Source organism: Nicotiana tomentosiformis, chromosome 3 (assembly GCF_000390325.3).
Source record: "Nicotiana tomentosiformis chromosome 3, ASM39032v3, whole genome shotgun sequence".
Lineage (NCBI taxonomy): Eukaryota > Viridiplantae > Streptophyta > Magnoliopsida > Solanales > Solanaceae > Nicotiana > Nicotiana tomentosiformis.
Genome location: NC_090814.1, coordinates 50,255,232 through 50,279,655, shown reverse-complemented (window position 1 = coordinate 50,279,655; position 24,424 = coordinate 50,255,232). Strand labels below are relative to the sequence as shown.

General features: G+C 37.2%; 2 protein-coding genes across 3 annotated transcripts; one reads left to right on the top strand and one right to left on the bottom strand.

Moving 5' to 3' along the window:
• Positions 1–927: 927 nt before the first annotated feature.
• LOC104100956 (tubulin-folding cofactor E) lies at positions 928–15,788 on the top strand. The gene is made up of 15 exons (XM_009608330.4): positions 928–1,352; positions 2,147–2,317; positions 8,998–9,044; positions 10,105–10,251; positions 10,327–10,401; positions 11,775–11,884; positions 11,969–12,111; positions 12,198–12,259; positions 13,300–13,407; positions 13,489–13,523; positions 14,384–14,449; positions 14,770–14,861; positions 14,951–15,027; positions 15,090–15,167; positions 15,356–15,788. Exons 1-15 carry the CDS (start codon positions 995–997, stop codon positions 15,452–15,454), a joined length of 1,668 nt encoding a protein of 555 aa, XP_009606625.1. The 5' UTR covers positions 928–994; the 3' UTR covers positions 15,455–15,788.
• Positions 15,789–16,834: 1,046 nt separating this feature from the next.
• LOC104100955 (uncharacterized) lies at positions 16,835–23,835 on the bottom strand. Of its 2 annotated transcripts, none has more exons than XM_009608329.4 (8): positions 23,485–23,835; positions 21,670–22,154; positions 21,093–21,278; positions 20,919–21,017; positions 20,668–20,739; positions 20,437–20,550; positions 18,049–18,321; positions 16,835–17,936 (listed from the first exon to the last, which is right to left on the bottom strand). In XM_009608329.4, the coding sequence occupies exons 1-8, from the start codon at positions 23,705–23,707 to the stop codon at positions 17,031–17,033; spliced, it is 2,358 nt and encodes a 785-aa protein (XP_009606624.1). In that variant the 5' UTR covers positions 23,708–23,835; the 3' UTR covers positions 16,835–17,030. The 2 variants fall into 2 exon arrangements, with proteins under 2 accessions (XP_009606624.1, XP_070053028.1); XM_070196927.1 differs by having other exon boundaries at positions 21,670–22,151; positions 23,485–23,832.
• Positions 23,836–24,424: the final 589 nt, after the last annotated feature.

The window sequence follows — 24,424 nt, the reverse complement described above, 5'->3', positions numbered from 1 at the left end:
GTATCTTCACCAACTTCCCGGTAACACAAGGATGTGCCACCGGAAAGCGGGGGATTATCTGTATAGGGTAAAATATGTTAATATTAAATGCTCGTATAATAAAGTGATGCATGGAGTCGAAGGCAGATGGAAAGCGAGACAAATGGCAATCAAGTCCGAGGGCAGCAATCTCGTTTGTTCCCGAAGGGAACAGCTCATAAAGACAAAATAAATGCATGTCACCTTGTAACATTTAATGGAGAATATTCTATAACATTAAGTATGTAGCCTGTTACAGATAATATGGCATTCATAGCCTGTCATTACACATTCTTTAATGGCCCCCATAATTGTCATTTAAGAGGAATTTGATCCTAGGACCTTATTCCCTAGAAGCAACTATAAATAGTGAGTTCAACAACCATTGTAAGATACACGAATTTTCTGACAAACTTATGCTATATACTGTTCAAAGCTCAATAATATTTTATCTTCTTGCTTATTAATATCGTTACTACTGCCTCCGGAAGCTATGCTCCCGGAATCAGGATTTCTGTGGTCTTATCTCGATTTCAACGTTAAGTTTTACATTCTTGTTTAATTTATTTATCATTTTGGGATCAAATTAATTCACTTATCTATAAAATACGTATAAATTAAACTGTACCATTTTATGGGTAAACACAAATAAAGTTTCTTTGACCATATTTTTTAAATACTTTTTAAATATTTTGAATTGTTAACTATTGTAAAATTGGCAAAGCTGACTCTCTAAACTTTAAAAGGAAAAAAAAGAAAAAGAAAAAGGCTAACCAGCAACGATAGGTTTTAACACATATTTTGATTTCACTAGAACTAGAATTCAGACTACAAATGTTTTGATTTTATAAACAAATTTATTTTTTGTTAAGAATAACAAGATTATTTAATTTAATTTAATAATCACCAACAGAGAGTAAAAATCACCTCTCTTTTTCCGCTTTAAATCACCTCTTTAGCACTCAAAAGAGCTTTCATGCGAAAAATGCAGAGTTCAGGGGACACTGAAAAACCCATTTCAAGTGGATCCAAATCCGGGTCAAACTCGGCCGACCTCTTGGTGGGTCAAAGGGTCCATTTCGCCGGAGATACCCGTCGGATTGGAACAGTGAAGTACGTGGGAGGAGTAGAAGGCTATGAGGGAAAGTGGGTCGGTGTTGATTGGGATAATGGAGATGGCAAGCACGATGGATCACATAATGGGGTTCGCTATTTCGAAGCTCAAGGCCCAAAAACGGCGTCGTTTGTTCGACCTCACAATCTTAGCTCCGGGATACCACTCTTGAAGGCCCTTGAGATTAGATATCATGGAGAATCCACTAAAGAAGAAGAAGGTAATAGTTGATATTTGTTGTCAGTTTTTTGGTGGTTTCTTGTGCTTAGTGAAGACTCTTGTTTTCTCTAGAGGGTGATCTGTTTTGGTGCTTGATGAAAATGGAATTGTAGAAGTAGTATGCTAGGGGTCGTTTGGTTTAGAGACAAGTTATAAAGGGAATAATAATGGATAGATTGTAATACATACATTCCTGCATAACTTATGCATGTACTTATTTATGTTAGCAGCAAAAATGACGACCAAACAATGCGTAAGGAAGGCTGAATTTTGTGCGGGTATTATCACCCCTTATGCTTGAAATCAAACGGGCACTAACTTTATTGTGTTCTTTGTTCTCAATGTGTTTCACATGTGTATTTTATTTTATCTTCCTGGTTATTTTTAGTAAATAAAATGCATTTCTTATAAACAAATAAGTAAGATGCGTTAAGACTAGCCTTTTGGCAAAATAGAACTTATGAGCTGAAAGATATGTGATTTAACCATGTTAAGTAAGGAATACAAAATGTCTGAATAAACAACTAAAATAGCTCCGTCAAAGTGAAAAAGCCAGCCAATAGCATTGTGTAGTTTCAGAAACCATAGGAGCTAGGAAGTCACTCTGGTGGTATCTCGATTGTACCTACTAAATGAAGCATGGGTTGTTCGTTTCTTGGGATGTTCAATGATGAGTTCTATTTGGCTCCATCTTTTACCGTAATTTTGCGATTATTTCCTAGCTTGTGGAACAAAGACATCGTTCCTTGAACAGTTATATACTTCTTTAATCTTTTCCTTTGCATAATGTTTCAGATGAGATGTATGTTCTTTCTGCGACAAACAAACGGGTATCTATTCAGCTGCTGGGTAAAGATAAAATTCAAAACAAGCTGAGTCGGTTTGAGGAGTTGACAAGTGCTTCACTTGCTTATTTTGGGGTTAGCTCAGCTGGACCCCAAGGGCATATCAATACCACTATACCAAGTAATTATGTGCTTCTCCACTTGCCTAGTTTTTCCTAACTGTACATGATTGTTCCTTCATATATTAAAGTTTTGATGTGTCATTCTCCTACTTGTGCTTTACTTTCATTTTCTGTTAACTGAAGTATTTGACTTTAATTATGAGGTAGATTATGAAATTTCTTATCTTCTGTTGTATCCTAGTTCAGTAGTTTGATTACCGATTTATTAAAGTTTGGCCAGGAAAGAAGATTATGAGTTTGCAATCTTTTATTTTCTGAAGTTGTTCTCCTGTTAACTTTCACATCTATAGTTGGCTGTCCATCTTCTAGAAAGCTTCTTACTTACAAGTTGTCCAAATTGAGTGTCCATGTTTGATTGATACAATCATTAAAAAGAAGAGTTCCCTGCAAAGTATGATGTGTCAATATCAATATATATATGGGAAAGTAGTTCCATGTTTAAATAATGAGAGTTGAAATTGCATATTCTTGAATATATGCCGCGTATTAAGGATAGAAAAGGGATAAAGAACTTAGAGAAATGTAGAAGATGGACCAACACATCCTTGACTATTATGTAAAGTATTGTGAAATTTTCTTTAGGAAAACGGACATTTTTGGGACGGAACAAAGATGAAAAGTCGATGTTTGATTGGGGTGAACGAAGTAATAGATGATAGTAGTTGGGTTCTTTTTATTTACATGACGGTGATTAGCCGGACCAGCTTGCGCTCACATATACTAATCCATCGAGGGCCTGCTACAACATCCAAGCCTGCTACAATGTACAAGCATAGATGTCGAGTAAACCTATGCACCAAGGTTAGAGCTGATTTGTTCACACTGTCCTGTAGATGGAATTTGAACTTAGGATCTCGTGTTTGTTTCTTCTATGCCTCAATAACTGAACTATCCCATTGAGGACAAGGAAGCTTGTTTTTGCATTTGTAGTTGAGTAATATTCATTTGCAGAGTATCATTATTTGATTAATTTCCATACTTCTGGCATTCTTTTTCCTCAAGTGCTTTAAAAATATATGAGAACATTGCGGATGAATAAAGTGAGTCCTGCTAAGGCTAAAGGTTGGGTTGGGTGATCAAGGATAAGACAGTAGAGAGTTGAACGGTTGAAAGAACTAGGGACTAGGATTGCCTCATGCTGATCAGTTGTGTTTGGGGTTTTAGGTGTCCATGGAAGTAGGTATTAGTGATATAAAGGTTTGGGAATTAGTAGAACATGGCTTTAAAGCAATTTCGAAGGAAAGACTACAGAGCGCCAAGCGGCTGAAAACTTAAGCAATATGACCAAGAAACTTATGTTACACTGAACTTTTCTTGTTTTATTATCTGAAGATGGGAATGCAACCAAACATATTCAGGTTATGGTTGCAATATTGAGGTAAGTAGTCTTGCTTACCTGGGTAGTTATTTGCCTTACATATTTTGAAGTTGTTAAGTCTACAACCTACCTTAGAAGTCCATAACGGTGTGAAAATCCCAAATACATTCAATACTTCTGAAATTGAACATGACCTACTGAACTGAAAGCAAGAAAGCTGACTAACAAGTTTATTTTGTCCTCTTGAGTTGTAAAATACTTACACTTCTCCTGCATACTATTTATATTAGGATTTTCATCCTAAGATTCAAAATACTTACAATCTCTAAATTCCATGTGGTTTTAAGGAAAAACGTAGCATAATGAAACAAAAGATCCATACAGGCTACACCAGCTAATCGGGATTAAGGGTTAGCATGTTAGTACACTTAAATTAGGTGCGGTGTTGCCAGGAGTGTTTAGAATTACTAGTTTTTCGGCACGTGTGTTGCACGTGTATGTCGAGTATTAAAATAAAATTTTGAGTAAATAAATATGCATGAAAGAATAATACAACTTTCTGTAAACAATCAATATGTACAGACTTGTTTGTCGAGGTCAAGATGAAGATTTTGAACCTACGAAGATGAACAATTAAATTTTTAATTAGATACATGTTTCTTTTTTACTAATTTTATTTTTATGAGGTATACACATGTAATAAAGTGTACCAATAATTCCTTATAGATGATATTCTTGATGTATGTTCCTTTGCCTCCCTTGAGAAATTCAATTCAAAAACCATGTCCTCTGCAACATGCCAAAATATTTCTTTCTTGAAATTTTAGTCCTTAAGATCATGCAACTCCGCTCTAAAAATTAAACTTGAGTCACTAAGTCTGGACTAGTTGAACTTTGAAAAATTCATCTTGGATCTCTACCCATCGAGTGTTATATGTCATCGTGTAAATAAATCTAATCTTCCAAAATAGTGGACCTGAGACATATCGTCCATACAAATGAGGAAAGCCATAGGCAGTCCTCTGGTCAAATATTCAAATATCTATGTTAACAACTCTTGCTTTTTCCTTTTTTTTAATCAAATTGTAATAGTGCAAAAATATATTACAGTTAATAAGGTCAAGAGTGTTAGACTATCTTTTTATAAACCTTAGTTTTAAGGAGATAAATGCTGTAGAATAAATGAAGTTGTTGCATCTAGAGCTCAATATGGAAAAGTATATTTCGAATAAGAAAAAGAACACTAAACTCCATGTAATATCTATGCTGATGTCATACCTTGTGCATGTTGTTCATTATCACACATCGAGGCAATTAAAGTTTAGCACGACTTGCTATGTGCGAGTAATAAAATAAATCAATTAAAGTCAGAATATGGTTAAAACCATCAGTAATAAAGTGATGCAAAAATTCAATTCTGTGCCTCTAGTCATTAAGAAAATTATCCTAATCAATCAATAGATAATACATAAAATGGTTTTGCAAAAACCTCGTCTGCATTGAGGCATCCAACTGGAAACTTGGGGTCACTCTCCTCAGTTATCTTTTTTCACTAACTTTTCTAAATTTTTTCCTTCGCCATTCCCGCTCAGCCTTACTCGTCATTTCTGTAAGATGGGGAACAATGTAAAAAGTTCAGTCCAGATGAATTTTGAAATCACAAGTGAACATGAAACCTGAAAAGAGGTGTAAAGATAAGACACGACTCTGATCATTCCATTTGACCTTAAGCAGAAGCTAACTCCAATCTATTCATAATGTTTATACATACAATAGTTGGAAAAAAGATGGCGCGATTGGAGTAAAGTCTTTTGGAAGATTTCATTGCAATTTAAAAGGAGAGTTGGAACGGACATTAGACCAAGGTGAGGGAGAGGAAAGCCCACGACTTAGACCAAGTCAAGTGCATCAAGGACGAGGATGGAAAAGTATTGATGGACGAGGCACTCATTAGGAGAAGATGGCAGACATACTTCCATAAACTGTTGAATGAGGAGGGGGATAGACGCATTGTGGTGGGTGAGTTGGAGCACTCCGAGAGTCGGCGGGATTTTGGGTACTGTAGGCGGATTATGGTAGAGGAGGTGGAAGGGGGGATGCGCAAGATGTGCAGGGGCAGAGCGACGGGGCCAGACGAAATCCCGGTGGAATTCTGGAAGAGCGCGGGGCGGGCAGGTTTGGAGTGGCTCACTGGGCTGTTTAATGTTATTTTTAAGACAAAGAAGATGCCCGAAGAATGGAGGTGGAGTACGATGGTTCCGCTTTACAAGAACAAGGGTGATATCCAAAATTGCAACAATTATAGGGGTATCAAGTTGTTGAGTCACACTATGAAGGTTTGGGAGAGGGTGGTGGAGGCCAGGGTGAGGAGGTGCGTGTCTATTTCTGAGAATCAGTTTGGATTCATGCCGGGGCGTTCGACTACGGAAGCGATTCATCTGGTAAGGAGATTAGTGGAGCAGTACAGGGAGAGTAAGAAGGATTTGCATATGGTGTTTATTGACCTTGAGAAAGCATACGATAAAGTTCCGAGGGAGGTCCTGTGGAGGTGTTTGGAGGTTAGCGGTGTTCCGGTAGCGTACATTAGGGTGATTAAGGATATGTATGATGATGCTATGACTCGAGTGAGGACCTTGGGTGGTGACTCAGAGCATTTTCCTGTGGCGATGGGGTTGCACCAGGGATCTGCTCTTAGCCCATTTTTATTTGCCTTGGCGATGGATGTACTGTCGCGTCATATCCAAGGGGAGGTGCCTTGGTGCATGCTATATGCCGATGATATAATGTTGATTGACGAGACGCGTAGCGGAGTTAACGCGAGGTTGGAGGTTTGGAGACAGACCTTGGAGTCTAAAGGTTTCAAATTGAGTAAAACCAAGACAGAATACTTGGAGTGCAAGTTCAGTGACGGGACCCATGATGCAGACGTAGAGGTTAAGCTTGGTGCTCAAGTTATCCCCAAGAGAGCGAGTTTTAAGTATCTCGGGTTTATTATCCAGGGTAACGGGAAAATTGACGAAGATGTCGCGCATCGCATCGGAGCGGGATGGATGAAGTGGAGGCTCGCTTCCGGTGTTTTGTGTGATAGGAATGTGCCGCTAAGACTTAAGGGTAAGTTTTATCGAGTGGTGGTTCGACCGGCTATGTTGTATGGGGCTGAGTGTTGGCCAGTCAAGAACTCCCACGTGCAGAAGATGAGAGTAGCAGAGATGAGGATGCTGAGATGGATGTGTGGGTGTACCAGGAGAGATAGGATTAAGAATGAAGTTATCCGGGACAGAGTGGGAGTAGCCTCCGTGGAGGACAAGATGCGGGAGTCAAGGTTGAGATGGTTCGGACATGTTAAGAGAAGAAGCATTGATGCTCCTGTTAGGAGGTGTGAGAGGTTGGCCGTGGAGAGTTTGAGAATAGGTCGAGGTAGGTCTAAGAAGTACTGGGGAGAGGTGATTAGGCAGGACATGGCGCTGCTTCAGCTCACTGAGGACATGACCCTTGATAGGAGGTTGTGGAGGACGAGGATTAAGATAGAAGGTTAGTAGGTAGTTTATAGTTGTTCACCGATAGTCTTAGTAGCATGGATGTCTCTTCATATTCTTAGATTTTTATTACGTTATGTGGTTTTGTTCGCCTCAGGTATTGTATTCCCTGTTACTATTATTTGGTACTACTTATCCTTTATCTCTCCCTTTTTCTTTTCTCTTCCATCTTTCTTCCTTCCTTGCTTTCCTCTTCTTCTTCTTCTTGCCCTTCCTGAGCCGAGGGTCTATTGGAAACAGTCTCTCTACCTACATTAGGTAGGGGTAAGGTCTGCGTACAGACTACCCTCCCCAGACCCCACCTGTTGGGATCAAACTGGATATGTTGTTGTTGTTGTTGTTGTAGTTGGAACGGACATTAGGAATGCTACACTTGTTAATGAATGGTTTGTGGATAGTCGGATCGGTTGATTAAGGAGTATGAAGGTTGGTTTGGGCATATGATTTTTAATAATTAGCGTATTTAAATTAATTAAATGTATATTTAGGTCTTTAACTTTTTAGCTTTGGGGTTCCCACTTTTAGATGTGCCTTAAATGTAGCCTCAAAACTTGGTTTTAGGGGCACATTTGAAACTTGTGATCTCAAACGTATCATAATATTTTGTGAGGCTATAAAAGCTTCTCATTAATTTTTTTAAAAAAAAAATTAATGTTAAATTATTATCAACTATAAAATTATGTCATTCTTTTTGAAAAAATTAATTCTTTTTATTTATTTATTATAGATTAAGATTTACATGCCACACTGCAACTATCAGACAAACTAATAGAAAAGTACTTCGCCGTAAATAGAAAAATAGTTGCCGTTGACATTATTCTATGCTTTCCTTGACACACATTCATTGAATATTAGTAAAGCAACGCATGCAACATCTACAAATGCACTTTTCTCAAATTTCCACTAACCCAAATTTTCAAGTTCTAAATCACTATTCCATACACAAATTGATCACAAAAACAAATACCAAAAAAATTCATAGAAAACATCATATAATCAGAATCAGAAAAAAATACACATAGATTGAAGAATCATATTTGGAATTAGAATGTACTATAATGAAACTCAACCCAATAGAAAGAAGAAATCTTAGAAGAATTGACCGTGAAAAAGAATTGGTAGAAGGTTAAGAAGAATGAATAATTCTTTGTATATCTAGCGAAGAAAGAACTGGCGGAATATTTCTAAGGGAATGACTATTCATTTGTTGGTGTAACATATTTGACGCAAGTTTAAAGCCATTAAATGAATAGGCTTTGTAAATTTGAAAGGTAGCCAACTGTTGAAATGAATTCAAAAGTAAGCTGATCACAAAGCAGAAGGAACACAACCTTTCAAATATTTGATTTTCTTTTCTGATACTTTTAAATATTTATGTTAATACATTATTATTAAATTAAATAAGTAATAATATAGGATATTTAAGTGATTTAGAAGGGCATTTATGTAATTCAACTTTTTAGTTATGGGCTTCCCACTTTTAATATGATATAGATATATCAGTATATCAATATAAAATATCGAGAAACTCTAGTGTTAGAGAACCGTTAATTTGTCTTAAAGACAAGTTTTTGAGTATTGGAGTGCATTGTGTCCAAATGGAGCAAATGGATATTGAGGATTCATAGCCAACCTAACTAGTTAAAGATTGAGACTCATGGTGGTTCTTTTATTTTGCTGTTGTGGTTGTTGCTTTTTTACTGTTGTTGCTTTTTATCTACTAGCATTTGCTTACATGTTAGTTGTTTCTATATCATTATTCAGCCCTGTGAGCTTTCAGACAGGAAGCAAAATGTTACCTGAATTGTGCATGCCATTGTTGCAGGGTTAAAGGAGCTTGATTTGACTGGAAACCTGCTTTCTGACTGGAGGGTAATGCATTGCTTCTCTGAATGAAGTCAGATCATATTCTGTTTGATTGTAATCAGATCCTCTCTGACTTGTTGACTGTTTACGCGACGTTTTGGTTTTCACTGTGTCCAATTTTGTGGTGATATAGTTTTATTTGTGATGTGGATTAAGAAGTTAATTTGACTGCCTGACATACTTTTCAAAGAAGACAACTTTTCTGATTAGTAGTAAAAAAAGTGAACTAGCTAATAGGAGAATATCAGATAAGTAGTAAAAAAGGTGAACTAGCTAAAAAGGTGAACTCGAGATGTTTTGAAGACACAAGTAGTTCTTTACAGAAAATTAAGGGGAATTGTATTCTTCTATTCAGTTTGTGGTGTAAGTCGGAACACAGATGATCCTGAGGCAATTCTAGAGATATTAGGTTCCTTGTAAGAAGAGCAAGGAATGTTTTTTTTATGTTCCGTTTTTTGATGTAACACCCACATTTTGGTTTCCGGCGCAAACTTTGTGCTGATGTCTACATATATATATATATATATATATATATATATACACACACACACACACAGAAATATGTTACCATTCTTAAAAAAGAATATCAGATCGTGGTTTAAATCTGAAATGGTTAGTTGCATCTGAAGTCTGAATAGTTTCAAAGGTCTGTTGGATTGTAAGTGTCTCAAACATTAGACTGAAAATTTGTCATGTGAACTGGAGGTTGGAGGAAGTTTAGATATCAACATGGAAGGAGAGGGGAGGATTGAGTCCATGCTGATTTCCTTTTCCATAAAACCTTTCGATTCAGATTGTACTTCATTAGATATGTTGGATTTTCAACTCTAATAGGGTCAATTCTTCTTTGACCTAGTCTCAACAAAGCATTTGAGTCCAGCTTATTGGTCATAATACCTAGTTGGACTGCAGAATGTAGAGAATCGATGTCGAAAAGTCTAGTCATATCATTGATTGTATGACTCTATTTCATTTTTGTGCATCGTAGTATGCAGAACTGTGATACCAGTGCATTCTCTCTCCATGCGTAAAAATACTGTTTATCTGAGCAAGCATATCCTCGCAGGAAATTGCTGCAATCTGTAAAGAGTTACCGGCTCTCATAACTCTGAACTTATCATACGACATCATGTCTCACAATATAAGTGGGATGCCCCTGCTAAACCACATCAAAGTTTTAGTTTTGAATCACACTGGTATAAGCTGGAAACAGGTGAGAGTGGACCTATTGCTGTCTTCTTCCATGTAACTTAATCATTTATTGAGTGTGATGTATTTCATTTGGCAGGTTGAAATGCTTAAAGACTCTCTCCCTCTTGTTGAAGAGCTTCATCTGATGGGAAACAAACTGAGAGAAATAGCGGTGTGTTTTCCCTTATTAGAGTTATTTGCAGTTGAATCTCAAATTTCTATGTTATTATCCACAAGTTCTATTAATTCTTCTTTACTGAAGATAGATAACTGTGTTATGACATTAAATTTTCATCTTCTTTGTATCTTTTGCCATCATTTCATGATGTTACACGCCAGTAATATGAAGAATAAACTTGTAATATTACAAAGAAAAAGTAGGGTACAAGGTAGAATTATTATATAAAAAGGTAGAGTGAAGGATAAATTAGGATTATTTAATAATAAGGAAGGGCAAGATGAGAGAAAAATAAGGTAAAAACCACACCAAATCGGCCGTTACATAAAGTAGCACTTTTCATCGTCACAGAACAACGAATTTAACGATACGATACAATAAAATCTAAGTAACAACCAAAACAAACATCATATTTAAAATAATAATAGAATACAGTACAATAGGTAACAACCATCCAAATAAGCTGTTAGACCGGAAAAACTTGTCACATAACAAAGCAAACAAGTGTATACTCAGTAGGCAGTAAAAATCCTTCAACTTTTACCGATTTATGTTTAAGCATGCTAGAGAAGCTATTACAAAAACTAAAGGAACTATTGAAAAAAAAGTTGCGATTTGAAGCCCATGAGTTTGCATGGGGATTCATCTTATCTGGCAGATACTTTGTTGTGACTCCAACCTTTACTTTTGCTTTTGTACTGGATCATCATCATTTTCCAACGAGGGAATAGATCATATGCGAGATAGAGGATGACTGCTGGCCATTAGAGGATTTCGGGGAGCTACTCTTAGCGATGGTCACAAGATGATTTTGGATACAAAACCAAATAGAAATAGAATGCCAGTTTAGGTTTTTTATGCCATTTCTTCAAAAGTTGAAAAGGAAAATCCATATATCTCGCATTGATCACTTAGTTTTTTTTTTTATGAAATTCTGCATGGTAATAGCAAGTATTTTTCTAGTTCTGTTTTCCACATGAAAACTGGGGCAATGAAATTTGGTACTGCCTTCACCCATTAGGGTGGAGAACATTAACCGGGTTGAAACCAATTTAACAGATCATGTCTAGACAAGTATCGGTTCCAGAATTACAAGAGCAAAATTTGAAACTTTCAGATGAAAGGCATATATACTGTTTGAAAGTTCCTACTAGCTCTCTCCTCTGAGTAATGTGTTCATCAATGATCGCACTTCATTTCCTAGTAACTGACATCAAGAACAATTAGTTATTGTACTAACTATTACGTCTGTAACCAAGAGAGTAATAAATGAGTTTCCCATATGAAGTACAAGGATGAATCTCGTCATATATGATCTATAAATTATTCACTGAATTTTTTCTTAGAAATTTTTTTTCCTTTTCCAGCCATTATCTTCAGATATTGTTCATGGATTTGATTATCTTCGTCTTCTCAATTTGGAGAATAACTTTATAGTCGCTTGGGATGAAATCTTGAAGCTGTCACAGTTAAAAAGGTGCTGCAAAATTAATGACCTCTTCAAACACATTATTTTTATGTTGCATCTCATTGAGATTTTAGTTTGCCGTCTTGCATTCAGATTGGAACAGCTCTTTTTGAATAACAACTGTATCGGCCGTATCTGGTACCCTGATCATAATTCATCATCTGAAACACCCAATGGTCATGAACTTCTTGGGGAAAGCTTTAGGCCTTTCCAGAATCTCCGTTGCCTTCTTGTGGGTAATACTACAACTCTCTGCAGAACTAACCTTAATCCTGGATATTTAATTGAGATTTAACTGTTAGTTTATTTGTTACATTTACAGGTGGGAACAAAATTGAAGATCTTGCTTCTATTGATTCTCTTAATTTTTTCCCTAATTTGTTGGTAAGATTTTTCTTAAAGTACAGACCATTTGATTTGATCACGAATTTTTCATGAATTAACTGGATAATGATTTGTTATTATAGGAAAAACTTTTATCTGGAAAACGGATGTAATAATGGTGTTTGGATCTAATTTTTATGTTGGAGCTTCTTATGTGTGATCTGACTATTATGGTGTTACACATTAGATGCATATCATGAAACTATGCAACCACTACATGCGTGTCCTTTTCTCTATCCTCCAATATCTTCCGGAATACGTTGCTGGTATGGTAAGTGGGCTTAATGTGGTTGTTATTGGATCTCACTTTGTATCCAAATGGTTTTTGTAATTTAGAACTTTGCATTTTACTCGAGGGATAAATCGTTCTCTTTGCATCTATTATGGGTTTGTGAGAACTATAAGCCAGAGTGGTTTTTATTTTACTTTATTAGTAGCTGACCTTTGTATAATCGTATTTGAGAAAGTTCTTGGATTGTCATAATAAGTTAGTTTTTCCATCAATAATTCGCAATGAGCTAAGTGCATGCTAAGCTTACAGCGATGTTTAAGCTGTACGTTTTGTCACTAATTTGAGCAAGGGTTCTGTGTTTCCACATTATGGTTTGTGTTGCTTTTTTTTCACCTCTCTCCAACATTTAACGTTCTTCCTGAAGAATGCGGTTGAATCTTGAGTGTGTATTTATCAGCATAACTATAGTCAAAAAAAATAAAATGAAGAAATTTCTAAAAAATATCGCTAACTGCTCAAAACCTTGCATTGGTCTGCTTGATATAACATACGGGAAGAACTAATGTGACATAGTCAGAAGGGGGTGGGTATGTACAATTCTTATCACCCCGTAAGGAAGAAAATGAAGTCCCATTATTGCCTTCTGTTGTCGAAGTTCTTATGTCATTAAAAACCAAGGGATTGCTAACTGTAATCCAAAAAATTACTTGCCTGCTAACTATAAAAGTATAGCACCTAGAAAATGTAACTCGCTACAAACTTCAGAATCTTGTTTCAAATTCATGTTATTTGGTCAAACTTTTGGTAGGATATAAGGCTTTCTGAGAATCCTATAGCAGATCCAGGGAAAGGTGGTGTGCCCCGGTTTGTTTTGATTGCTCGCCTTGCTAAAGTTGAAACTTTAAACGGAAGCCAGGTAAATTCTTCATATTCTACTGATTCATTTTTGCAAGCATTTGAAGTTGCTCAAGTTTTTCATGCCTTCTTTTTCTTTCAGGTTAGTCCTCGAGAGAGGAAGGATTCTGAAATTCGGTATTTTCTCTCTTTCTGATGTAGCATGTCCCAATGAACTCAAGAGTGATTACATCTAGATCATATTATTATTTACCTATGCCTCTAAAAATCTTACTTCAATTAGTTACCTTTCTCGCTGGCTGTTTTCTTATCTTAAACTTAGTTTCAGATCATCTTCTTTAGCTTCACTTCTATCGTTTGATGAATAATCTTAAATCCATTATGTAGCTGGTTTATTGTTGAGAACCATGCTTTAACTAAATTTTTGTTAAATCATTAGTGGAAAGGTGGCACCTGTACTTGTAAATTTAATCACCTATTTTAGTTCCTCTTTCTTTTTCTGTCCTTTTTTGTTCCCTTTTTTATCGGAGGGGCGTAGGGGAAATATATTGCTGAGTCCTCAAAATATACCGAAAATGTGTTCAGTCTATGTGCATATTAAAGTGTAAGCCTTATTTGAGATATTTACTGAAGAGAATTACGAAAACTTCTAAACAGTAAGCCAAAAACTAAATGAAAGTTCTTATTCTCTATGTCTCTTAAACCTGCATCAGCTGTTCTTTGAGAAGTCTAGGTAGCTGTTATACATTGGACCGTCTGATGAGATAGTTGAAAGTTAAAGCAATTGCCTCATCCAAGGCAGTATATTTATGTGTTTTGTTTAAACTCCGCAACTCTTGAGGCATATTATTTGTTGGTTATTGTGATGTTGTTAACTTTTGTTTTTCCTTTTCCATTTGCAAAGCATTGCTGGATGAGGCTAGTGTTGTTTATGTTGTTGCTGATTGATTCTTCGAAAAATACACTAACTTGAGGCACTTTACTTGATTCTAGTCCAGTCATTGTTCAGATAAATAGATTTTCAAATCCTTCTGCAGGTATGTCAGATTGGTCATGTCTAAAAGCCATGATAATGCAGAGGAAATTAAGAAGCTCCACCCCAGGTATTTATTTTATTTAGTACGTAACATATATCTTCAAAATATTTTTGATGAGGCTAGTATATAAGCCAATACTTGGTATATTTTGTCTTTGGCTTGGGCAAATGTTAGCTTGTGTCGTTGGTACTGATTGTTTAGAGGATGTTTGAAAAATTTGCAGTACCTACATTGGAAATAAATACCTCAACCTATTCTCTATTTTCTATTTACTCGCATATATTTGAATACTACATTTACTTTAGTGACCTTCTGTTTCTCAAGCAACTCAGAGTATTAAGTAGGAGCCCTATCTAGCACTCTTAAGTATGTGTTAATTGGTGCAGATTTGCAGAGCTGAAATCTTTTCACGGAATTGAGGATCAAAAGGCTGCAAGTGGAGCTACGGGTCCACAAAAAATGGCATCAGGGCTCATTTGTATTGACTGTCAACTCTAAACTTTGCCAAATTTAGATCCTAATCGGATCCATGAAAATGATCTTACCGCTCATGCTCGCCTTCTGCAGCTATTACTCTGAAGTGTGTTGCAGCATCAATTGGTGAAAAGGCCCCATTGACTAAAAAGCTGCCTGCGACAACTACGGTATGATCTTTTTCCTTTACTAGACTGGTTTAAAGCTTTCTACTTATCTCTGCTCCATTCAGGTGGGCAAGCTGAAAATCCTTTGTGAGAGTTTCTTCAAGATAAAATCTATTAAGCCAAAGTTATTTCTTCGGGAAGAGGTACGTATGCTAATAAAATGGTCACATTAGTCACTGTTGTCATGAGATGTACAATAATTACTTTAACAGATAATCGTAAATTTCCACAACCAATCTTCTCTATATTTTGCTTATAGTCACTGCATGATTTATCAGTGTTTAAGATTTTGAGAATTTTATGTTTAGAATCTTCTTTTTGGACTTCCCAGGGTTCCCCATTCCCAACTCTGCTTGATGATGATATGGCATCATTAATTGACTTTGGAGTTGGCAATGAATCAACTATTCTTGTGGATGAAGATTGTTAATGTCATAAGAAATCATGGAACGTCCAGTGAAAGCTTCATTGTCAACACAAAATACATTCTTGGAATCTCTTTGGAATTTGAGAATGTCTCGTGCATTTAGTTCTCTACTCCAAAAATATTTTTATCAGCATACTCTCTTCCTACTCTTGCCCTTTTCATCACTCTCAAAAGATAATTGTACCAGCTTGCAGGATGTTTGGTTGGTTGTCTGGCCTATGCATGTAGATGTAGATGTAGATGTAGATGAAGCTTTTGTGACACTACAATATACCTTCACTAACATTTCAAAACTTGGAATAGTATATAAATCTAGTGTTTTTTAGAGCGAAAAGAATGAGGCTAAGAGTGAGAATCAAACCGCTAGTTCTTTTGAAGTGCATATATATTCTACAAAAACAGGAACAAGACATACAAAAATTAACCGAACAAACGAAGACCGTTATGTATTGAGGATTCTCCATTGTCGTAAAAATTTGGTAGCAGTGTATACTCGACCACAACACTTCTTAAGGGATGATGGAAATGTCTCCCGCCTTGATTTTGATTGCGCTCGCTTCCACTCTTCTTATGACTAGTTACCTCCCATGCTCTTCATTCCAACATTCTAGATTTGGTTAATAACAATCATTAGTAAACACTTAACCTATTTCAACAAAGAATGGGGAGTGTTGACATGATTAATGTCATTTGAGAAAGTTACAATTTGGAATCGCTAAAATTTTAGCGTCACTAGAACTTAATGAATTCGCACAACTTCTTGCGAGTGCCGCCGAAGATCGTTCAACCTCAAATCTGCAGTGCCATGCTAGTTTAGTACACATCAAACCAGTTTTCTTCCTACTACTATATTTCCTTTTTTTCTGGGGGTAAATTAACATGGTATTAGACTACAAAGTTATCGTAATTACAAATACAACTTAATCTCACGTTTTGCCTATTTCCCTATAAGACAGAATTAAACTGCTTTTAGAAAAATAATGGCACGCTAGACTTGAAAAAGGTACACTGCATATATAACTTTCAAATACTCATTTTCAACCAATATAAACACTTTTCAAGGACCCAATTTTGTAAACACAATCATAAGGTGAAATTGCACTCGGGGGAGGAAATCAACGGTCATTCTCACCCTATTCCTTAAAGATAACTACAAAAATAGCTTAAATTTTATGTTTGATATTTGCACAAAAATAGCTATAGATGAAGCATTGAGCATCGATCATCACCTGCTAATATCTCTCATCTTCGTCACTCATTAAGCTGAAATTGTCAACAACAGATTTGAAAATCTACCAGCGCAAGACTTTGAAAATACATTTCTACAACTAGCACAAGAGTTCCATATGCCTACAAAAAATTTGTAAAGCAGAAAATACAGACTTCCCATAAATTCTTAGCATTTATGATTAGGCGCGTATGATGCTGACAAAGCAAAAACAAAGTACACATTGCACTAATAAAATATTCCATGTGCAATGAAAATGATCTGAAATTCAAACTAATACGAACTAACAGCCTAGTTGTGAACAAGAACACCGGAACACATTCCCTGAAACAATTTCATCAGATAACAAGTTCACCTTGGGGCACCATACATCTGATTAGCATCATACTGTGCATAACCAGGCTGGGGCGAGACACTCTTCACGTAACCAGCAGCAGCAGGTACAGTTGCATAACCACCTGATTGAGCCATGGATTGATCATAACCAGGCTGAGCCGGGGCTGCAGCAGGAACTGGAGCTGGTTGAGCATAGGCTTGTTGTCCAGTATATGGTGCGCTATAAGTAGTTGAAGCCTGAGCACCACTGTAAGTTTGGTCAACTGGTGCCTGATAACCATAGCCTGCACTATTTGTCGCCTGCTGTTCAGTGTAAGCGGGCTGTGAAGGGTAGGAACTGTAACCTCCAGCAGGGGCTGCTTGGGCATAAGCAGGAGGTTGTTGTGGTACAGGCTGACCATATCCAGGAACAGGCTGGGCACTCTGCTGAGGATACCCAGGACCACAAGCTGGAGCAGCTTGTGGGTGATTGTATCCATCGGCGGTAGCGGTGGATCCATATGCAGGGTAAGTTTGTTGCATTTGCCCACTGGATGCATAGGGGAATTGCTGCTGCTGCTGCGGCATACTAGCACCATATCCTTGAGTTGATGGAGCTGGACCCTGCTGATATGGCACTTCTCCAGGTTGATTAGCCCTGGGATGGCTGTAAGGTTGCGAATGGGAAGCCTGTGGATGCATACCATATGAAGGAGGTTTACCGTATTGTTCTTGTGTGCCATAGCTGGGATGTGCACCACTTTGAGGGTAAGATGTCGGCTGAGAAGTTCCATGTCCTCCATACTGATTCTGTGGTGCCATTTGGTGATCATATTTTACATCAGTGTATCCATGCCCATAGCCTTGTCCATGCTGTGCTTGGTGATGAGGGTATGACTGGCCATAATCTGGACCATGTGCCTGCCCATAGTTGTAGTTTGCCTGAGAAGGCAGACCCGTTAAAGGACCAGAAAGCATGAGTAATAATTTTAAAGAGTGAAGCAAATGCTGAGGCATTGGCTATATAGTGCAATTAATAATTATAAACACCAACCTGTGACTGAGGGCCCTGCATAGAGGCTGGAGGCCTTTGCTCCCAACCCTGACCAAATCCGCCTCTTGGTGCTTGCTGTGGAGGATAATTTCCATAGGCAGGAGGTGGGTATTGTGGGCTGCGAGATGAATATTGTCCTCTTTGATGGTAATCATAACCTGGAAACTGCCCAGGATGACCACCTCGGGGTCCCCATTGTGGGGGAGCAGCTCCGCCACGTGGGCGAAATGCCTGCTGACCATAACCCGAAGATTGAGTTGATGGCCTTACAGGCTATCACACCATTGTGAAAAAGAAAGACATCTAGAGAAGTTAGCCACATGATTGCAGATTTAAACAGAAAATATAAGCATAAATATAAGAAAAGCTCAGGAATAGCTTCCAGGAAACGAAGTAAATGAAATTTGTAGATGCTTGAACTGTAGCAGGGTGACAACTGCAAGAAAACACTTATACACAGATCCATAGATTGTACTTGCATTGAGTTATAATAAAACGTGAATAGTAGATAGCAAGAGCATTGATGAAAATGTAAAGAATAAAAGCAGAAATAGCAATCTAATGACGCTTCAAGAAAATATCAAACACAACTGCCAAAATGGGATCAGATGAGTCGCCCATAACACTACTATCAAGGAAAAGAGATTGATGTTTCTTGATACTATTTCAGATATCTAAACAAACCATCATCTGACATTTAGTACATACATATCAAGCATCTTCAAAAATCACATGCACATAGTATCCAAGAGGCAGAACAATATCCAGTCTTGAATAAAAGAACATCTTTTTTATTGCATTCAATTGTGTAATACCATGGTAGTCACACTACTTCCAAACACCACGTGTTAATGCAAGTCAAAAGGCCGACTATTCAGTTCTCCTATGTTTAAGATAAAATGAGATCAGATTTCATCATGGATATAGTACACTCAATAAAGATGATTTAACTAGTGATGGCATTCTGCAACATGGTGGCTTGCATAGAGCATAGGGTATCCAGAGAGTACTCTTCTAATATAATAACCTTACTATTATTATCATTTTTAGTTTTTAAGTCTCGAAGCAATCTTACCAACTATTAACATCTGCAATGGCGAGGGTTAATGCTTGATACCTCTCTTCGGTGGTCGAGAGTGAATAGTAGTTGTCTATGGCTACACCAACGCAATGCTGCGATGTCAAAGACAAAATCCAAATCTGCATTTTTAAAGCCAACCAATTCGAAATTGGCACCCATTGACAAATATAAATCACGGCAACCGACATCCCATTTCAACACAACATTCTCTTTAACTGTATTCAATTGACCCGGCACACAAACTTTTATAAACGTTCACTAAGAAACAAGCTCCCAACATGTGACATTTTTCTTCATCTCATGCAAAACGCCTACTCACCACACATAACAGAGTAACCACTACAAGATAGGCAATTAATTTAATCCTAAGAGTACATTAATACATTCCTTCAGCAGTTCAGATCTAGCAAAGTCACCAACTGGAGCTTGTAAACAATGAATAGCAAGGCAGTAGTACAGCACCATATTCTACCTAAACAAGTGCCTCGAGTAAAACCATTAAGAGAGTTTTCACACTGACCCCTTGTAAGCAGAGAACTTTATGCCCCCTTAGTGACACTAAGAAACATGCAAATGTTCCAAAAACTCGTTGGTGCCCTCCTACTGGTAAGAGCCATACTATTACTTCAGAAGATCAGCTAAATACGTTTATTCTTTAACATGTAACTTCTAATTGCACTTGTAAATTGTCATTTTATACAAGAATAAATCAACTGCTAAACAGAAAACGGAAGGCATAATTGCATTCTACACGATTGTCCATGACACATACATCAAATTCAACAGATGTTGCACATCAACAAATTATACTGAGTTATTTTTTGATAACTGAGTAAACTCAGGGCAGCCGCCCATCATCTACCCTTCTCAACTTAATCATTAGGCTTTTTCCCGTATCAGAGTTTGAGCTTGTGACATATGCCTAACTCACACGTCATGCACTGCGCTCTTGCCACTAAAGTAAAGCCATAGGGGCTCAAAATATACCAAGTTATATAAAGAACACATTGCTTTATGTTACTTAAGTACGAGATTTGCATCTGAAATTTCTGATAGTTCCTATAACATATATTTCTGTCCAAAATTCCAGGCTCAAACCCGATTGTAAGCATGTCACAGTATCAATTATGCGTATTCAAGAAACAGTTACTTATAGAAAAAGTGTTCAAGAAATGGCCATTAACATAGATGAAATGAAATACGCTTATATCAGAAATACTGATCTGAAATATTAAACTGCATTGAATACACCTAAATGGACCTCACACAAGCGCACTTAAAGAATAAGGCAGAACATCCAAACAAACCTGACTCATGACTTCTTTGATCATCTCTCTTGCCATATCAATTTGCTTTTTATCACCAGTCACTCGCACTGTTCTTTCTTTAGATTCTTTTCCATCAGAAGGAAGTGGAACCAGCTACGGAAATAGTAGAACATTAATTTTGATAATTTAACCAAGTGAATTGATTGCCTCTAATAGTAAAACTACTTTGCACAAAATAGGTGCCAACAGAAATCATAGGGTTATCAGTACCTGAATTCGTGCCCCTGATCTTGTCTGAAGGCTCTTGATAGTTTCCCCACCTTTTCCAATAATTAAACCAACCTAGAGCAAGAGAAGAAGACAGGCCCTTGTCAATCATGGAAACTAAAGAATAAAAAATAATAACCTCTTCTGCCCCCACAAAGTCCCCAGTCGAACGAAAGGTAAAGAGTGGAACAAGTAAGAAATACAACCTTCTCATTTGGAAAGGTAAAGAGAGTGGAACAAGTAAGAAATACAACCTTCTCATTTGGAACTTGTATCTCGATCTGTTCTCCAACCACAGCCTGCACAGTGCCAAAGCCTCTAGCCACAAGTGCAGGAGAACCACCCGCATCCGCCTAGAGAGCCAACATTGTGAACCATAAAAGTTGGGAAGATGACAAAAGGAAATGATCATAAGACCAACCACATACCTCAGCTATGACATCCTTTATTAATTTTTCAGCTTTATTTATATTTTCTAATGTTCCAATCAGTTCGACAGGCCTGGTTGCAGCATGTGGATCTGTATCAGCATCACGCATTATCTGAATTTTAGCTCCCGAGTTGTATTGCAGGTATCGAATAGTATCCCCGGATTTTCCAATAAGAACCCCAACCTGTACCAGTTTTACATAGAACTCTATAAGATTCAAGTCAAATGCTAGACAAGGTGAAATAGCACACAGGAGGACCAAATGATATCCACTGCGAATTCTACAACGGTCACTTAATCATGACCAAACATTCTTATCACCAGGTTTTCTTGATTTAAAATTTTCACCTTGTGTAGCTCAGAAAATATCAGTTTCTGTTGCACTCTTTAACAAGTAAAATCAAAAGAAAGTCATTTTCCCACATGAAAGTGACTCAATTCAGCACACAGTTGATATACTTTAGAGCTTGTTAAACTGGCTGCTTATGTTACGAAATGCCAGGAGTTCTCCACATGCCTAGCTGATTACCGCACTAGGAGAATATAAATTCAGACTTCACATAAATTCTCATCACCTTATTATTGGGGACCTCCATTTTGCGTGTAATTGTTTGATCATCAGAGGCTGGATGCTCTTGATCAAGCTGAACACCCTCTGTTTCAGGCGCTTCAGCTGATGGCTCCTGAATGTCATCTTTAGACGGCTCATCGACCTGTGTGCTCTTCTCTGCATCAGGCTCCTGAATGTCACCTTCACCTTTAGACGGCTCACCGACCTGTGTACTCTTCTCTACATCAGGCTCCTGAATGTCACCTTTAGATGGTTCATCTACCTGTGAACTCTTTTCTGCCTCGGAAATCTTTTCAGCATCAAAATGTTCAACATCCCCTGTTTGTTGATCAGCATCAGCAGGTTGTTCGCTAACTGATTCGGGAGCTTCTGTGGCTACTTCTTGAGACACCTCTGGGTGAGTATCATTCTTTTCTGCATCTAACAGCTGCACATTGTCATCTTCTTTCGGTTCTTCCTCTATCTTCTCCTCATAACCATTTTGGGCTGCTGAAAAAACAGTAAAAAGATGGAAGCAAGCTTTACCACATCAGACTTCCCATACACAATCTTTGCTATTTCTCACATTTTACAACAATTCAAATCCCTAAGAGAACTCTTCAACAAAATATCAACTCACTATAAACATTCACTACACAGATATCCACTCTTCCTACACAGCCCACTTCAAGTGCTCAGCACAGAACACAATTCCCTTTCTCAAGTATTTCCCAGAAAGATCAAAAGTAGTTCCTCAAAAAAAATTTCCACCACAATAATTTCACATCATAAGGACCTAAAATATTGCACATACCATAATGCAAGGCATAAGGCAACACCCCAACATCAACTACGCCTCAGTCCCAAATAAGTTGGGGTCAGCTATATGAATCAGTGACCACATGGGCGGATCTACATACTAAATTTGGGTGCTTCAGCACCCATTAACCTTACCGCATGGCCTTTATTAGCTATATAGAAAATTTGAGGTGTTTGATATATTAAACCCGGAAGCACCCAGAGAACAAAAATGCTGATGGGTGATTTGGTCAAGCAAGGATAGTGGCTGCTTTAGTAGTGTAAGGGGGTGGGAGCTCGAAACTTACTACTTTCTTCCTTTACCCCATTAGGTATCCTTTTTAAATTTATATCGAGTAGCTACATTTTTTATCCAATACTACTACTTTATTTATTTCCGTTCCAGACTACTTTTTCCCTGAATTTTATTTTACCTTCCCCTTTTTTATAAAGTATTTCCTTTTGTATTTTACCTAGTAATTCTCTATAGCAAAGAAAGAAAGAAACTCCATAGTTCGACCCTTCTAAAAACAAATAGTTCCTCTAGAGTGGCAAAATCCATAAAAATAAATTCTTGCCAGTTGCATTTTTCGTCACACGCATTTATAATACTAATACGAGTTTTTTTATTAACTTTTTTGACCGTCATGTTCAATTAGTTATGCACTTATACTATGTGATTGATAGTAATTGTAAGTCAAGAACAGTTAAGCACCCACGAACCCAAAATCCTGGATCCGCCACTGAGTGACCATGTTATCCCATTTAAACTCATATCATGCAATATTATGCAAAATGCAAATAAAAAGTCGTAGAAGTTCTGTATATTTCCTAAACGTATAAATCTCTGAAAGGTTAAATCACTCCAAGAAATGCAAGGCTTAAAGCAAACCACATAAGAAAATAAACCAAAATCATCAGCCTTATCTCTGTACAAGAAAAAAAACCCAATAACGACCAAAAAACACCCAAGAAACTGCACAAAAATCACAATGCAAAACTTTAAAACAACCTAAATCCTACCAAGGGTTAGCTCTAATACCTAATCCATTAGCTTTGTTATCCTCCAAACGAGGTCTTTTAGCTTCAGACCCATCAAGATCTTCCTCATCAGCAGCTTTTTGCACGGAATCCGACTCCGTTTCCGGTTTCGAGTCCGACCCGACTTCTTCAGGTTCCAAATCTTCCAGCTTTCTCTTGTGATGATCCGATGGAACCGGGCCGCTTGTTGTTGTTGCTTCCACCATCACTTCTTCCTCTGCCATTTTCTCTGATCCAAAATCTAACGCCTAAGCTTTTCACTATATCAGACTGTGTAGCAAAAGTGCAATCCGAAAAAAAATTGGTTGAAGAGAGAAGAGACAGCAAAACAAAGATATGCTTATGAGATTTTTATATATAGGGGAAGTTGGTTAGATTTTATTTTTCTTTTTTGTCAGTACGTCGAGATTGATTAGGGGTTGGGTTACTAGGGTTTGTAGCCCATGTTGGTGATGGGATATTGGGCTATCCGTAATGGGCTACTTGGGCTTTTTTGTTAGTAGGCCCATGGCTTTTACCCAGAAGTAGTTTCAAAGAAAATTTTACCTCATATAGCAAAGGTTTAACTCTATTTATTATAAATAAAAACCCTTTTAAATATTATTTTTTATAGCTACCTTTTATTTTTTATAGCAAAATATGTATTTATGGTATACACTACCGTTAAGGCATTAAATACACTGTCTAATATTTTTCTCTCTCATTCTTTCAGTTATTCTCTCCCAAAATCACCGTATAGTATATCTAATTTCTCTCACCACGATCTCTCTCACATCAAGTTTGTCTTCCCCATTGTTGAACCACGATTCTCCCCACAAGTTTTATAGTTCTCTCACAACGCTGTTGTCTCCCTCAATTTTCAACGTTTTTTTCTCCAAAAAGTTGTGGCAAGTGTTAAAGTTTTTGGGTTTTTGGCTAGTTAAAGCTTCTTCTTTTTCTCT